This window comes from Lampetra planeri, chromosome 23 (assembly GCF_965212315.1).
Source record: "Lampetra planeri chromosome 23, kcLamPlan1.2.h2, whole genome shotgun sequence".
In the NCBI taxonomy this organism is placed as follows: Eukaryota; Metazoa; Chordata; class Hyperoartia; order Petromyzontiformes; family Petromyzontidae; genus Lampetra; species Lampetra planeri.
Genome location: NC_136129.1, coordinates 10,949,168 through 10,966,866, shown reverse-complemented (window position 1 = coordinate 10,966,866; position 17,699 = coordinate 10,949,168). Strand labels below are relative to the sequence as shown.

The 17,699-nt window shown below is 56.4% G+C and overlaps 1 protein-coding gene across 1 annotated transcript in view; it reads left to right on the top strand.

Moving 5' to 3' along the window:
- The window catches only part of SNX29 (sorting nexin 29), a 66,020-nt gene that overhangs the window by 40,647 nt on the left and 7,674 nt on the right, over positions 1–17,699 (top strand). The window contains exons 21-22 of the mRNA XM_078605278.1: positions 11,992–12,132; positions 14,789–14,928. Of these exons, the coding sequence (XP_078461404.1) occupies positions 11,992–12,132; positions 14,789–14,928 (281 nt within the window). The remainder of the gene's footprint in view (positions 1–11,991; positions 12,133–14,788; positions 14,929–17,699) is intronic.

The following is a 17,699-nucleotide window of genomic DNA, read 5'->3' as shown; positions in this document are numbered from 1 at the left end:
GCTGCTGTGTGGAGGGGTGAAATTGCTCTGGATGAGCCTGTGTCACGTCAGCAGCTAGACATGATGAAGAGGCGCTGCTAGACAGAGAGGCAGCAGTGTGTGTGTACGCGTGCGTCCACACGTCTCCGTGCTCGCACTTCTACGTCTGGAGATGTGGGCTTGTCTGTGTTGACGTGTGCGTATTTGTGTTTCGTCTTGCGTTTTTACAATGTGTGTGCAAGTGTGTGTGCGCGCAAATGAAAGATTGCTTGTGGGAAGCGGTGGCACAATGTTTAGCACACTGCACTATGAAGCCAGTGACCTGAGTTGAGATATTTGGCACAGCCTTCAATAAGGACCTGGTGCAGTGTGTATACATCACCACTGGATAGGTATATGTGCCCGAGCTTTTTGCTGGACACGTGTCTCCTCATGTGCCGTGCCGGCCTTCTTAGGTGCTCGCTAACAGCACTTGCCCCAAATGCCTGTTAAGGCTATAAGGGGGAACTTTGTCTTTGTGATGTGGGTGACTTGTGAGCCTGTAGGGAATCTCTCCCTGTCCGCCCATCCAGATGGAGTGAGCTTGGGTGTGAGTCGCGCTGCAGTCGATCAATCCCCAGGACCTAATGAAATCTCTACGCTTGACCTTGGCTTGTGCGACTGCGCTGGGACCGATGCCCCTGAGCTAAGCCATACCTCCTCTCCACGCACGTGCCTACATCCACATGCGTGTTCCTGTGTGTGTTTGTGCAAGCGGGTGTGGGGAGTGGTCGCACAGTGGTTAACGCACTGCGCTACGAACCCGTGTTGCGGCGTACTCCGTGCGCTCTAACGGACGCTGCGTGTGTGTGACGCCTAACCGTGCCAGACAGGCCGGCAGCTGTTTCCCACCGTGGCACAGCATGCGCTCGTGTGTGTGCTGGGACGGGAGGACGCGGGGGGCGTTGATGCGCCCCCCGCGCGCCGTGGCGAGATCGTCGACATGGCTGAACCGCAGCGCGTGGCAGAGGTTCACGGTTCGATTCCCGCGGCCACCCTGGTTAATCTGCCGGCGTAACGACCGTAGTAATACCGCGTGCCGTCGTCTTCACAGTGAACATTAAAGATCCCTGAACGTCTTTCACAACAATAGGCCATGGGGTGCCTACGTCATGTTTCAAATATGCCAAGTTAAAATGTTGCACCACAATTTACTCAATTAGAATTGTCCACTGCAGGAATAATCTCCCCTGTTTCGACAGGCTGATGTCCCAGTTCACCCTGCAGCATCCTGAGCTGCAGTTGCATTCAGTCGCTGCTATATGAGGCCTTGCTTTGCTGACTACACCTGCTCCCTGTTCTCGTTGCCTGTACCGTGCCCGTGACACATACCGGACATTCAGGTTTATTTTTTTAAGCCAGAGGTGAGAACTCAAAAGTTCAGGATAAGTCTCACTGGCAATAATGAGCTGGCTGTGCAGCTATGAGAGAAGAGCAAGTTGAGTTTTGGGTTGCGTTGACCTTTAATGACCTCCATTGCGAGCATCATCTGTCCCAGGCACCAAGGACCCCAGGGGTGAACGTGCTCTTATTTGAACGTTTCCGCCTTTTCCTTCCAAGCAGTTAATTAACATCGCAAACGAGCTGCCATGTTCCTTCATGTGCGAGGTGATGCCTGACGGCGCCTGATTATATTATCGCCCGCCTGCCCTGCTGCACCCCCCTCTCCCGTACACACGATGCCCTGCTCGGGGCCTCGGCTTCCCTGCACCCCTGCATGTGTGACGGATGGATCCACGAGGCGCCGAGCGAGGCCTCTGTTTAAGTCAACCCGCCCACACCCCGCCAAACTGCGTCCGTGCACGGTGGGCGCTGCCGTGGAGGCGCTGCACATTCACCTGCCAGCGCGCATCCCCGTCTGCCGGTGCGTCAGGATAATTCCTTGTAAACTACATCTTACAGCCATTTATTTTTGACAGCTGCCTCCTCTGCTGCGTAGGTGTCGGTGGTTCCTGCTCGTTTTGCAGAATGGATAATGGCGTCTTAAATGGTCGAGCGCCACCTTGCTGGTGCCGCTCGTGCCACGGGCCACTCTTTGGGCCGGTGGCGCGTGGGCAGCCACGCGCTGCTTTCGCCCCGAGTCTCCCCCCCCACGGTGCTCATTGTGACCAGGAGGCCTCATCTCCCTTCCCCTATGCTCCCATCATCTCCGGGAGTAGGAACAGCCTGTACTGACCATAATAATGCCCTCTCTTTACCCAGGAACGCCTCTCCGAGTATTTTTTAAAGAGGAACCCGTTTTCGGGTGTTTGGGTGATGATGTGCAGGCGGTGGGTCTCTGTAGCCTGTGTTTGACATCTCACTTACAGCCACATCAAAGGCTCGGTTCGGGGATAATGAGAGTTGTGGAGGCGGAGCAGCGGTACGGCTGCCCAGCCGGGCGCCGAGCGAGGGCATGAGGGCGCGCCGTGCACGCGTGAACGTGTGGGTATGGGGGAGCGGTGGCACAGTGGTTAGTGCTGCACAGCACTACTAACCCAGTTCCCGTTCACGACCAATAACGGTGGTGAATATTTTAACCGGTCCTGGGCCTCCCATACGTCGAGTGCCTGATACGGTGTGGAAACTTGGATGCGAGGGAGACAAAGGCAGATGCGCCCCCTTCGCCATATTGACCTTCTTAGGATCTCCGTGTAGCCCACACAGACTGTTGGGGCATGTGCCGTTAACGAGCGCCTATGAAGGCCGAAATGGCAAAGGAAAGGGACGTGTGGCAGACACCACACCTTGCCGCCTTTGCATCCCCTGTGGTAATCATTTAAGGCTGAGTCGATCTAGGGAAGGTCCGGAGCCGGTTTAAATATTTGTCACTGATGTTGGCTGTGAGTGGCAATTGAACTCGGTTGCAGGGTTCATAGCACACTCCATTAACCACTACACCACTGCTCCACACACACACACAGTGTCACACGAACATACATGCACGTGTTTGTATGTTTGTGGGTTTTGTTTGCCAATTGGGGTGGATTACAGCTGTTGTTGGTTTAATTACAACGTGCCTCGGGAAGGTGATGAGGTCTCTGGGATCGATTCTGGTTGCAATCGTTAGTTCCCACCTGGGCAGCTCTCTCCGTGTTTGGCATGGGGAGGCTCGAGGGCGCTTGGGTCCCGGAGACGAGATCCAATCGAGATGACACTTTGGGAGCAGACATCTGTCAGTGGCCGAACTGCACCGTGAGCACAGTGCCTTTGCGGCGACGCCTCTTGTTGTCATTCTTCGTCTCTGTTCCCGCCTGGCTGTACGCAGACCCCACGTTCGTGTCCGGTCCGCGCGTCGCCGCGTCACCGCGCCGCCCTCGTGCGCGTGATCGCCCTGGATTGTGTGCGCGGAGGCTTTGTTGTTGAAGGGCGCTCGGCCGTCTGCGTCTCCTCCCCGATAATGGCGGTGGGCGCGCGCGAACCTTGGGCCTCTGCCGGCGACAGAGTGGCCGTGGCCACCTCGTCGGACACGGTTAAAAACGTCTCAAGGTGAACTCGGGACCTCGTCCCTCCTCGCTGCGGACGCCCGGGAGGATGCTGCGGCAGAAGCCACCACCGCTGTGCTGCCGCTGCTGCTGCTGCTGCTGCCGCCGCCGCTGCTGCTGCTGCTGCTGCTGCCGCTGCTGCTGCTGCCGCTGCTGCCGCTGCTGCTGCTGCTGCCGCCGCCGCTGCCGCTGCTGCTGCCAGTGTGCCGTGCCGGTCTTCGCAGGTGCTCGTTAACAGCACTTGCCCCAACAGTCTGTTAAATGTTTCGGGGGGATCTGGCTGCCAGTAACACACACACTACTTGGGATAATGAAGCACACTTAGTGACGCTAATAGCTCCGCACACAGAGCGTGTGCTCTGACACGAGAATGCGATGTCATTTCCCATCCCGGCGAATCGTGTTGCCAGCGCTGCCACGAGCAGCGGAGGATGGACATTGGGGGAGTGGTGACTGTCGGCCATCTCTCTCTACGCAGCAGCAGAGCGAGGGGCGGCAGGGATGGGGGCGGTGGGGGGCTCATCAGGATGAGGGGGTGGGCTGCTGCCCACCAGAGTGCGTGGGCAGCTGAGTTCCAGACGCTGCAGTGCATGAAACGGTTCCATTTAGCGTCTCGAGATGCTGTTACGTGTATATTCTGCAATAGCCTCCATTGCCATATTGTCTTCTCTGGGTCTCAGGGGCTTGGCTGACATCCGTCTCTGTTCTCTGAACTTCATTTCCACAAACGGTCCCTCCCCTTCAGCTCCTCGAGCATTCCAATCGTCGCCTTCCTCTCGTTTCCATCCCTTCTGTTCTTCTATAACAGGGGTCCTCAAACTACGGCCCGCGGGCCACATGCGGCCCACCGAGGACATTTATCCGGCCCATGGTCACTAATTGGGCTGCGCTTGTGAGCACTAATTGGGCTGCGCTGGTGAGCACTAATTGGGCTGCGCTGGTGAGCACTCATTGGGCTGCGGTGGCGAGCACTGATTTGGCTGCGCAGGTGAGCACTGATTGAGCTGCGGCGGTGGGCACTCATTGGGCTGCGCTGGTGAATGGTTCAATGGGCCAATTGACTGGAATTGCCCCCCAGGCCTAAGGCTACCAGCCCTCGCCTGGCTGCGCTTGACTGGCTCTCCCTCCCTCAGCTTCATTAGAGCTCATGCACTAAACCACAGACAATTTCAGGAATTTCTGTCTGAGCTAAATGTTGACTATGAAGATGTTCTGTACCACACAGAAGTCCGTTGGCTGAGTCGAGGGAGAGTTTTGAAACGTTTATATGACTTACTTCCACAGATTACAGCTTTTCTGCTTTAAAAAAACAAAGAAGTACCAGAGCTCAATGATGCAGAATGGAAATGGCACCTTGCCTTTCTGACAGATGTAACAGAGCTACTCAACAGTTTCAATGTGCAACTTCAAGGAAAGGGGAAGCTCATCTGTGATATGCAATCACATGTCAAAGCATTTGAAGTAAAATTAGGCCTCCTCATCAAACAAGTGAAGGAGGAAAACTTCTGCCATCTTCCCACAACTCAAAATCTGTTAGCGGAAAAAAACATTGGTTGCATTCCCAAACAAAACATGTGTGGATTCACTGGAAAAATTGCAAAAGGAGTTCCAATTTAGATTTAAAGAGCTTCATCTCCATGAACAGGACATACAGCTTTTCCGTAACCCATTTTCTATTGACATTGAAAATGTGGATACAATTTACCAAATGGAACTGGCTGAACTGCAGAATTGTGACTCTCTGAAAGACGCATTCAAGTCAAGCAGCCTTCATAATTTCTATGCATCTCTCCCCTCTGAGACATATCCTCATCTCAGGAACCATGCACTCAAAATGGCAACCATCTTTGGCAGCACTTATGTCTGTGAACAGACTTTTTCCAGAATAAAACATTTAAAATCTCCAACCAGATCTAGACTAACGGATGCACACTTGCATCACTTGTTACGACTAGCAGTGACAAATATGGAACCGGACATTGACCATCTCATTAGCCAAAAGCAGGCCCATAGTTCCCATTGAAATACCGGCAAGTTTGTTGATTTAACTTTACTTGTTCTTCATTTCAAATATTGTATTTGTTCCCGTTTTGTTTCTTCACTTCAAAATAAGATATATGCAGTGTGCATAGGAATTTGTTCATAGTTTTTTTTAACTATAGTCCGGCCCTCCAACGGTCTGAGGGACAATCTTAATTTGGGAGCTTTCGTGACTGCAGGAATTATTATTTGGTTCTTTTCGGTTAAGTCACGTCTAAAAATAAAATAATAAATCAAAATATAACAACACATTACGACGTTTCGATTGCAACACAAGCAATCATCATCAGGCATAAACGAAATAGCAACAAAAATCTAACTAGAAAACTATAGACCGACATACAAGCAGACAGACATCACAACGGCACACATAGAGAGGAGTATACAGGCACACAAAAATTAAATAACCTAGTAAAATATTGAAATGTGATGTAATACAACACAGAGAGTCGGTTAACACACAATTAACGCATGGCCTGGTTGACTACGTGTTTCAAAATTTGCTAAGTTAGAATTTTAAGTGTGAGCAACAAATATCTAACTAGAAAACTATAGACAGACATACAAGCAGACAGACATCACAACGGCACACAGAGAGAGGACACAAATCGGCTGTGTGAGCAACAAAAATCTAACTAGAAAACTATAGACAGACATACAAGCAGACAGACATCACAACGGCACACAGAGAGAGGACACAAATCGGCACAAAGAGATGGTCGTTTCTGTGACGGTCCCTTAAATATAGAGAGGAGGGGGAGGGGACGGGGGGAGGGAGGGAGAGGGCGGGGAGATCAATGGGTGCACGCCAACGTACTCCTATTGTAAGTGAGATGATAGACGCGGCACGGGAGGCAAACCTGAAAATTAGGACAAACGCGGCACGGTCTGAGGGACAGTGAACTGGCCCCCTGTTTAAAAAGTTTGAGGACCCCTGTTCTATAACGTCCTTCGTCATCAACCCCTCCCCTCGCAGAACGTTCTTCTCTCTCTTTCTGTTTACTTCCTCTCTCATTCTTCTTTCATTGATGCCTTCCAAAATTGTTATATACTGTGAAACACCACGGACCTGCAGCCTCCAGCGTCCCATACCGTGTCACTGTATCTCTTTTCTGGACACAACCCGGGACCCTGTTCCCACACGCGGTCATGTCGCACGCATTACCGCGTCCCCCCGAGCCCCGTAACCGTGCGGTGATTGGCAGTGGCGGTGGTTTTCACAGCCGCTGTGTTTATCACCGCGGAGAGCGCGTGCCGGACCCCGCGGCCGTGGGCCAGGATCGGCCGGGCCGGCGTGCGAGGAGCAAGGCATGCCGAACTGCTGCTGCGCCGACTGGCGGAGAAGCTGCGTAGGTCGTGGAGATGCCAGTGTGGAGGCGCCGCTGTTTTCTTCTTGTGCATGTCAATGCGTTCAGCAGCTCGATGGTGCCAATGTCGAGATCTGCTGCTGGCCACGACATGAGGGCTTCAGCAGAGTGAGAGAGAGAGAGAGAGTTGGTGTCGTTTTACTGTTCCTGCTCCTCCGTGCAAGGAGCACAGAATGCAGTGGTTTATTGTATGGTCCATAGTCTGAGTTGCATGGCCACAATTCCACTAGAATGGCTTGTCTTTAATTATTCAGCCTAGTTATGTTCTGATGATGCGGTTGATGGTTCCACAAGTGTCTTTGAGGAGAAGAAAGAATGTAACAGCCAGGTGGTCCAATGTTTGGGTTTCGAATTAAGTGTTTATTCTGGACTTCCGCCTTGTTCCCCTCTGTTCACCAGCATTCTTTCGGATCTGGGTGAGATTCGAGGACGGTGACCGTGTGGTCCCAGAAGGGGGGATCGGGACTTGAGTTGGTGGCGAGGTGACATTGTTGAGGACTTGGTTGATGGGTAGGTGGGTGTTGTTTGCAAGAAAACGTGTGCACTCCCTTGCAGTGTGCACTGTGAACCCTACTCGTCCTGCAGCAGCCATGCCCTTTGGGCGAACACCGCGGCATAGGAATCAGAAACCGTTGTGAAAAGTGCCGGTCCACACGCGTCTGGTGTTCTGAGACGCGCAGGAGCACCTTCGCGTACCGGCACGTTCCCACCACTGAGTGGCACCGGTTACATATGCATGCCCTCCCTATCCGTTGCAAGCGGCCGCGCCATATCGTCAAATTCGTTCCGCGGTTACACTCCGGAGCATCTCGAGATCAAGCAGTACCAGCGCCAGGTGCTCCCCGCGCCATGGGCGGGCAGCGGGGACGCAAGGGCGGCCCTTGGCGGTGGCACCCATCTCCGCCTCTCTCGCGCGGTTGCACAGGCCGTCTGGCGTCGCAGTGGCAGCACCGGCACAGCCCGATGTTTACTCCGTGCCAGATCAATGTGCGCTTGAGTCACCACCGTCTGAGGTGGGGGGAGGGGTGATGGGGGTTGGGGGAGGAGGGCCGGTACCAAAATCTCACAAAACAAGTCAGAGTGTCTCCCTGCTCCAGCATTCTTCTCTATAGGTGGCCCCGAGACGGTGGTAGAAATCCCACATTCCCAAGTCAACGGACGGTCACTCTTTAGGGCAACCGCTGTTCACTTCCCTCAAAATGATATATATTTTATTTACCTTGGAGGGATGATGATGATGGGCCCAGTCAACTGGTACTAAACTACGGGACCAACGGGACCAGTCACCGCGGTCGTAGTAGCGATAGAAGATTAAAGAGGAGGCCACTGGCCGCCAGTGAGCGGCTGAGTGAAGTTAATGAATGAGTGGAGTGAATCGGTGAGTGGAGTGAATAGGTGAGTCTAGTGAATCGGTGAGTGCCACGTCATTGACTGCTGCTTCACTTTAAATCAAGTGCACGACCCCAAAGATTACAACAGGGTTCCTGCTTTGGCCCAATTTGTGCTCTGTGCAGTCACAGAAGCAGCAATAAGCGCTGGGAGTTCAAGACGAAGTCTTTCGTGTGGAAACCGATCTTTTTCAATGACTCTTATTAGCAAGGGGAGGATTATAGCCATTCTACAGTGGGTGAGATGAGATCACTGGATCCGAGGCCTAGTCTTCACCACGTGGAGGCACAGCGACCGCTCCCCGTGATAGACGCCTTCCTCCTCGTGGGTTATGTAGATTTATCGTTGAGGGTTTCCCTTCTCCGTGCTCACAGCCAGCGAGACCGGCAGTCCTGGCTGTCTGCATAATTCATCAAAGCCACCTGGCTCACAGACATCCATTGCGAGTGCAGTGCAGGGCTGGTGGTGGGCGGGGGGCAACGTGGTGGCGGCGCTCGCCGGGGCCTCGGCCTCCCTGTGCCGTGCCGCGGCTGACTATCAAAGGGCTTTGTAATGATTTTACTTTTGCTGTTTTGATGCCGAGTTGGCTGGAGCGCTTATTTATGTGATTATTATCCCAGAGCAGCCACGCTGACTCCCGCTACGCCAGTAGCTCGCTTGAGCCGGGGAATTTTCCCAAAATGCCTTCACCCAATGTACAGCCCATTAATTAACAATGACGCCAGCACGGTTCAGTCCTTCAAAAGCCGAATCGCTGCGCTTCATGCTTGTGTTGTTGCTGTTCGTGTTTGCTGCGCATGTACATAGCTATCAAAGCTCTCACATCTCTCCCAGCATGGCTCATGCTACTTATTAATTCTTTAGCTGCCCCGGGCTGTGAATTAATTCTTTGAAAAATTTCAGGAAACGTGAAATGCGAGCTTGCATTTTATGATTGCTCTTCGGTGCCCGGGGCGAGGCAGCCCCAGTGCGGTCCGTATTGGCAGCATATGCAACCCCCCAGGAAAAACAAGTGTAGCAGGACGCGTTGGAGCAAGCGGGCGCACTACGGGTTAATGCCAGGCGCTTGGGTGGAGACTCCGTCGCCCGATTGAGGCCCGCAGCGAACACCGTGCAGGCATCTGTTTTGACACGGACACAACGCGGCCGACTACAAATGCGCGGCAAATTGCGGCCACGCTGGGATGGCACCCACCCAGGGCCGGTGGCCTCGCCGACCGGGCCCTGCACCCAGGGCCCTGCTCCGCCGAGGCCTCGCGTAGGCCTCAGAGCACCCCGGGCCCTGCGCAGGCCCTGGGACTCACAGGACCAGGGCGGCCACTTTAGTGGCCTTGTTGTAGACCCGTGCCACATAGGCCGTCACTGCTCAGATGTGACGCGCGGGAGGCACCCGGCGCGAGTGAGGGGTTCAAGCGATCTCGTGTGCTTGCTCGTGTTGACGCAGTCTCGCTTTCGTGGTTTATTTCCGCTCGCTTACCCTGTGGCACGCCAGGGTCACGCTTGCCACCGCTTGGGGACACGGGAAGGCAGCTCGTGGCTCCAGTGTGCAGAGGGCCCATGTTCAAAGAGGCCTCGTCTCCGATGGCGGAGTGGCCTGGCAGTAGAGCGAGCGGCTCGTAATCGGAAGGTCATGCGCTCAAATTCGGATTGGGATGGTAGGCCATCCTTCCAAACAGATACATTGAAGTTAACAGCGGTTGTTTATGTATAGATTTGCCCCTGGATCAGGAGATGGGCATCATGCCTCGATACCCATTTGAACAGAAAGTAGATTTGGTGGCTCCCGTTACTGCAGGAGCCTGTGGTGGGGCTTTGACCTTTTAACCTGACCCTGACAAAGTTAATCTCCCACCCTGGCTCCTCTCTCCAACACCGTCTACCTCCTTTACACATCTCTTTCTCCACGTAACAAAATGAAAGTATATTTTTAAACATCCAATTAGCCACACGGCCTTCTCGGGGTGCATCATTAGCGGCATTGATTGGCTCAACACAAGAAAAATCTGGACCAATGCTGGTAAACTGCCACGTGGTTACAGGCAAGGGCCCTCTCTGTTAAATACAGCTGCTCAATTGATGCGAAGCTATAAAACACACGTTTATTTTGAAACTTCAATTCTCTGCTACGATGCCGCTGATAATTTAGAGTTGAGGTTTAGTCGGAATTTTTTTATTGAAAGCCCTGGCAATGCGGGGTAATGATGCTCGCGGCCACAACGAGCAGGGTCTCACGCGCGGCCTACAGTGGTGGAGGCTGGTGCGGGTTTTGTGATTTATTCCGAGGACAGGAGAGGATTGGGTAACCATGGCAGCAGCAGCAGCAGCCGGTGTGCCGCTCTGGATGGTGCTGAACGCGGGTGCAAGGCCAGCGGTGCGACTGTCTGATTGGTCGTGTGATGACTTCACCTTCGCTCTGTTTAGCACAAAATCAATAAGCAGACAGTATGCCTCCATCCTGCCTATATTTGTCCTCCAACATAAAAAAAAGATATAATGGAATGAACATAAATATTTTTGTTCATTCCATTGGCACCACAGCCTTATCTGAGTGTGTTCATTGCAGCAGCATTGGTTGACCGCAAGCACAAACTCTGCGTCGGAATTCATTATTCAGCATCTCAGCAGAGTCTGGCTTAAACCAATGGTGGTGAACTGCCCAACATTTTTCAGGCAGGATGTGTTTAGCACTGTGAGCTCACCAGCACGCAATACAGCGGTAGTTATTCAGGGTGGGTATTGTTCTGTTGTTGATGCTAAGACGGTGACAACCACGATGGTCGTTAGCCGCGCTCCCATGGCTTCCATGTGAAGGGCCTCGGGTCAGTCCTGCAGTACCCGTGACGGCATCCGTATTTCCGCTGCGTGGCCTAGCAGGTAACGCATGCTCATTAAACACATTTCTCTTCTGGCTCATTCACAGTTTGCTTTTCATTATTTATTCAGTTCAGTAACTGGCATCTCATTTTTGCCATAAACTTCACACCGTTTCGTTGGTCCCATCGTATAAATGTGACAGCAGGGCATCGTTAGAGTAATGACGCTCACGGGGACGAGCTGACGCACGTTCACGTCGCCGCGCGAGAACCATTCTGAGACACTGTGACCTGGGCCAGATTAACGAGCGACAACCGTCGGAGCACGTGGACGACGTATCCACGTCGTGAGCATGGGGATCTCATTGTGAATGTAATCGATGAGTCTGCGCGCTATCCCACGTGCCGCTCCTTGTTGGCGTTGTGTAAATCGATCTTGCTGTACTGGTGAAATGAAACGGCGAGAAGCCGGCTATCGATATGCCGCACACACAGGAACGTCCAAAAAGATAAATGCGCCATTGTTACCGTAGTAAAGCTAACGGAGCTGCCATGGCGATGCAATGGTTAGGACACTGGACTTGCAATCCAGCAGTCGCCGGTCCGATTCCATCTCCCAGCGTGGCAAATTTCTTAAATCCCCCCCCCCACCACTGCCTCTGTCCACCCAGCAGCATAAACGGTCGGCTGGTCATAAATGGTGGGGTAAAGTGTGGGTACTCTTCCCACCTCTTCCACCACATCTGGTCAGCGTAGAAGAGTAGTCCAAATATTGTCGAGAGCGGTTGTGCGTGCGATGTGTCTGGCGGCGCGTGTGTGACGGCCTGTGCGTGTGTGCGTGCATCACGAGCCGGTATGCGTGCTTGTGTGACGTCTCTGATGGTGCATGCATGCGAGCAGGTGTACGTGCGTGTGCGGGACGAGGAATGGAACGTGTACCGGCGCTACAGCGCGTTCCGCTCACTGCACCACTCGTTGCGCAAGCAGCACCCACTCGTCGACTCCTTCAAGCTGCCGCCCAAGAAGGCCCTCGGCAACAAGGTGGCCGCAACCTCTCGCCCCTCGCTCACTCCTCGCTCCTTACACGCTCGCTCCTTTCACGCTCGCTGCTTCCTCGCTTGCTGCTTCCTCGCCAGTGAGGATGAGGAACGTGGGCCAGTGCGGGCGAGGATTGGGGGTCCCCAGGGCCAAGCGTCGTGTACATTTAGCGCAAGCTCGAGAAGACACGAACGCGTGGAGGGATGGACATGCTCGGGAGCCGTTGGCATTGGGATGAGGGGGGCCGTATGGACCTTGGGGGGTCCCATAGAGTCGGGCTCACGGCCTCGCCCCTCCGTTACCGCGGCTGAGCGATTAACGCACAAACCCCGTGATTAAGGTTCCTCGGCGCGTGTTTGCGAGTCCCCGCAGCAGGAGCTATTTATAACGCTCGCTGATTGAATCTCTTCACTGGCTTCAATTAGTGTCTGCAGTGCAGACGGGCGGAGCCGTGCATGCCCAACTCCACCTTCCACCTCCTCGTTCCCCACTGCATTATCCCCTCCAAGTTCCACCTCGTTGCTACCAAATCGCCACCTCATTCATGCACCCTCATTCCACCTCCTCAGTTGTTCAGTCCTTGTCACGCGCAGCGAACGTTGCAGTCCGATGCGCAGCCAACGCTCTTGCCACGACTGATATCGTAAATTGCTGCTGCAGTGGTGGCGTTGGGGGCGCTGCGGTAATGGGCAGCCGCGGTGGGCCCGCTGAGTGGAGAGCGGCGCCCGTCGGTGGCTCGTGGCGGCCGGTGGAGTGTTGGAAGGGTCTCATGTAGACGGCGCACGCGCATCCAGCTGGAGAGCGACTACATGAATGTGCTAATGGATGGCTCCGTAAAGGAGGAATAATAACAGAGTCCTGGCTGCGGGAAGCGTCTTCACGGGGTCCATTAGCGTCCCAATTACAGTCGGCCGTGCACGGCACCCGCGCACTCCCCCTGCCCCGCTTTGAGCGCAGGCGGGCGCGACTCCGCCTCTCGGCGTCACCGGCCTCGTGGCCGTCGCCGCAGCCAGGCCCAGCGCCCCGCGCACGCACGCGCGTGCGTGTGTGTGTAACGTGCATGAACGCCTGTATGTGGGGAACGCTGGTGCAGCGGTGAGCGCGTAGCAATATGAATCCGGTAACCCGAATTCGATTCCCGGCCATGGCCACCATCGGTGACAAATATCTGAACCGGTCATGGGCCTCCCCTAGGTCGACACAGCCTTAATGAGTACCTAGTGTGGTGTGTAAACAGCACCACCCATCCCTTCGCATGCCGTGCTGTGCCGGCCTTCATAGGTGCTCACTTACAGCACTTGCCCCAACAGTTTGTTAAGGCTATACGGGGGAGATCTTTGTCTTTGCGTGCATGAGCACGCACGTGCGCGTGTGTGCGTGAGAACATTCCGTACGCGTGAGTGCATGCGTGTGCGTGTGTGCGTGAGTTCACGCATGTGTGAGTCTACGTGAGCGTGAGTGCACGTGTGTGTGATTGTGCACGTGTGTGTGATTGTGCACGTGTGAGTGTGCGTGTGTGCATGCGTGTGTGATTTTGCACGTGTGTGATTGCACGCGTGTGAGTGTGTGCGTGTGGCTCTACCACCTCAGGGCTGTGTTGTTCCTCGCTGGGAGCTGCTGCCCCCCTCGGAAAGCCTTGATCTCCTTGCCGCCCCCATGGAGGCATTAGATGCCGTGTTTACTGCTTGAAAGAGAGACTTTGGCAGGGCTGTGGCTTATGTCACGCGATGGAGATTAATTAGCAGTGAGAGTGTGCTTGCTCGCGGAGGTCACGGTAGTTTGGGCTCGCAATGCGGTGACACCGTGGGAGGAGGGGGGTGCGGCCGTTGTTGTGCTGTGATGGTCAGAGTGGAGTCGTCGTGGTCATGGGGCCTTACCAGGTCCGCTCCACTGCTGTTTCGGTGTGAATCTGTGGCATCGATTTCTCAGTTAAACTCGATTCTTATGACAGATGCAGTGAACCACGCACGAGGCTATTGGTCGTTTGAGATGAGGTGCTCGTAACGTGCCGATGTTGTGATTAAGCCAACGGTACAGACACGGCCGCGCGGGAATCGAAGGGAGACATTACAAATGGAGCGGTGAAAAACTCCAGCTACGAGCCTGGCTCAAGGAAATTCCACAAAGCGCCAGGATGGCAGGGCGGCTCAGTGGTGGAGGGAGCAGGTCCCGAGTTCACATCCTGGATGTCGGGGGGAGGGGTTGACTCGGCTCATCATCCATACCTCCGGGGTCAAGTGCCACTTTTTGGGGAACATCAACAGTGGATGTCCTGTGGAGAGACTCTTTTTTCCGTGCCCTTGTAGCCTCGCTCGATTGCACGCAGCCACTCTCCCACTCATTCCCCCTGCGACCCACTCACAACACCGCAGGTCACCTCACTTCTCTCTCTGCTTCTTTCCTTGCTCTGCTCCACTTCGAAATGCCCTCCCATCGTCTCTTTTTTTTAAAGCTCTTACAATAAACTTGCTCAGTTCAAGAAATGTGTCAACTCTCATCCGTTATCATTTTAATAGCTGATTGTTGCTGGCCACTTGCCAGCAACACTGGCTGTGCGGGGCACTTGCGCAGCAGGAAACCGCCGTGACTCTGTGCACCCCCCGTGTCTCTGAGACCGCGTGCGCTGGTGCTGCCTCTGTGTCGCTGGCGCTGGCTACAGGACTCGCGCTTCGTGGAGGGCCGCAGGAGGCAGCTGCAGGACTACCTGCGCCTGGTGGTCAACAAGGTGGTGCAGGCCAACAGCAACTTCACCGCTGAGCCCAGCAAGAGCACGCTCACCGGCCTGCACCCCTTCTTCCTGTGAGTCTGGCACGGGGAACCTCTAAGTTCGAGTGGTGTGGCCAGCACCACACCCAGACACATTTCCCTCCCCAGTGCTGATGGTTACGCACCACTCTTTTAAAGTTGAATCGACTGAGGGGAGGATCAGGTCCAGTTCAGATATTCATCATGAATGTTTGCCTTGAGCGGGAATCAAACTCTGGTTCGCCAGATAAGCCACGACACTTCCCCTTCCCACAACACAGACTCACGGGAACGCACACGCATGCACGCGCCCGGCACACGCACTACACTCTGCCCCACGTCGCCACCGGAAATAATATTCAGCGGCGAGTGTACGCCGGCTGCCCTGTGATGTTTGTCTCGAGATGGCCCTAGCCACTGATGGCTTCCACGGATTTCACTTTCGCGCTGTGCATTTGTATGCAAGCGAGCACCGCCGATAACAAGGCGCAGCGGTGGCGCGGGGCTCATTGGCAGGCGGAGCACGCTCCCCTCTCCCCTCTCCCCTCTCCCCGCTCCCCTCTCCCCGCTTTTCGGCTTCCCTCTCCCCTCTCCCTTCTCCCCACTCCCCTCTCCCCCCGCTCCCCTCACCCCTCTCCCCGCTCCCCTCTCATCTCTCCCCGCTCTTCTCTCCCCGCTCCCCTCTCCCCGCTCCTCTCTCCCCGCTCCCCTCTCCCCTCTCCCCTCTCCCCTCTCCTCTCTCCCCTCTCCCCTCTCCCCTCTCCCCTCTCCCCTCTCCCCTCTCCCCGCTCCCCTCTCCCTTCTCCCCTCTCCCCGCTCCCCTCTCCCCTCTCCCCTTTCCCCTTTCCCCTCTCCCCGCTCCCCTCTCCTCTCTCCCCGCTCCTCTCTCCCCGCTCCCCTCTCCCATCTCCTCTCTCCCCTCTCCCCTCTCCCCTCTCCCCGCTCCCCTCTCCCCTCTCCCCTCTCCCCTCTCCCCGCTCCCCTCTCCCCTCTCCCCGCTCCCCTCTCCCCTCTCCCCGCTCCCCTCTCCCCTCTCCCCGCTCCCCTCTCCCCTCTCCCCGCTCCCCTCTCCCCTCTCCCCGCTCCCCTCTCCCCTCTCCCCGCTCCCCTCTCCCCGCTCCCCTCTCCCCTCTCCCCTCTCCCCTCTCCCCGCTCCCCTCTCCCCTCTCCCCGCTCCCCCTCTCCCCTCTCCCCGCTCCCCTCTCCCCTCTCCCCTCTCCTCTCTCCCCTCTCCCCTCTCCCCTCTCCCCTCTCCCCGCTCCCCTCTCCCCTCTCCCCTTTCCCCTTTCCCCTCTCCCCGCTCCCCTCTCCTCTCTCCCCGCTCCTCTCTCCCCGCTCCCCTCTCCCATCTCCTCTCTCCCCTCTCCCCTCTCCCCTTTCCCCGCTCCCCTCTCCCCTCTCCCCTCTCCCCGCTCCCCTCTCCCCTCTCCCCGCTCCCCTCTCCCCTCTCCCCGCTCCCCTCTCCCCTCTCCCCGCTCCCCTCTCCCCTCTCCCCGCTCCCCTCTCCCCTCTCCCCGCTCCCCTCTCCCCTCTCCCCGCTCCCCTCTCCCCTCTCCCCGCTCCCCTCTCCCCGCTCCCCTCTCCCCTCTCCCCTCTCCCCGCTCCCCTCTCCCCTCTCCCCGCTCCCCTCTCCCCTCTCCCCTCTCCCCTCTCCCCGCTCCCCTCTCCCCTCTCCCCTCTCCCCGCTCCCCTCTCCCCTCTCCCCGCTCCCCTCTCCCCCTCTCCCCTCTCCCCGCTCCCCGCTCCCCTCTCCCCTCTCCCCGCTCCCCTCTCCCCTCTCCCCGCTCCCCTCTCCTCTCTCCCCGCTCCCCTCTCCCCGCTCCCCTCTCCCCGCTCCCCTCTCCCCTCTCCCCGCTCCCCTCTCCCCTCTCCCCGCTCCCCTCTCCCTTCTCCCCGCTCCCCTCTCCCCTCTCCCCGCTCCCCTCTCCCCTCTCCCCGCTCCCCTCTCCCCTCTCCCCTCTCCCCGCTCCCCTCTCCCCGTTCCCCTCTCCCCTCTCCCCGCTCCCCTCTCCCCTCTCCCCGCTCCCCTCTCCCCGCTCCCCTCTCCCCTCTCCCCTCTCCCCGCTCCCCTCTCCCCTCTCCCCGCTCCCCTCTCCCCGCTCCCCTCTCCCCTCTCCCCGCTCCCCTCTCCCCTCTCCCCGCTCCCCTCTCCCCTCTCCCCGCTCCCCTCTCACCGCTTCTCCTCTTCCCGCTCCCCTCTCCCCTCTCCCCGCTCCCCTCTTCCCGCTCCCCTCTCCCCTCTCCCCGCTCCCCTCTCCCCTCTCCCCGCTCCCCTCTCCCCGCTCCCCGCTCCCCTCTCCCCTCTCCCCGCTCCCCTCTCCCCTCTCCCCTCTCCCCTCTCCCCTCTCCCCTCTCCCCTCTCCCCGCTCCCCTCTTCCCGCTCTCCTCTGGTTTGTTCCTGTGTATGTTATGAGCTACGCTCGCTCCACAGGGGCACAAACAAAGGCACATCACGAATATGATAATAATTCCGCGTGATCTTCTAGACGAATCCGAGTCCACGCGCATAAAATCAGCGAACACAACAACAGGGGAGATATTCTTTCCGACAGGTTACAGGAGTGCTTTTGTCATGTAGTGGTGGTGGTGTGTGTGGTGAGGAGGTGGTGACGTGTGGTGAGGTGGCGGTGTGTGTGGTGAGGTGTAGATGCAGGACAAAAAGTGGCAGCTGTAAAGTGAGCTACAGTGAGTAGCAGTGGCGCTGTCCGGTGCGGGTGACAGAAGGCCTGCGTGATTGATAATGGCTGTGGCTGTAACGGTCGTAACGGCATCATCAATAGCAATAATGCCTGGCTTTGTTTTGGGCCGTGCTGATGTTAAACAGG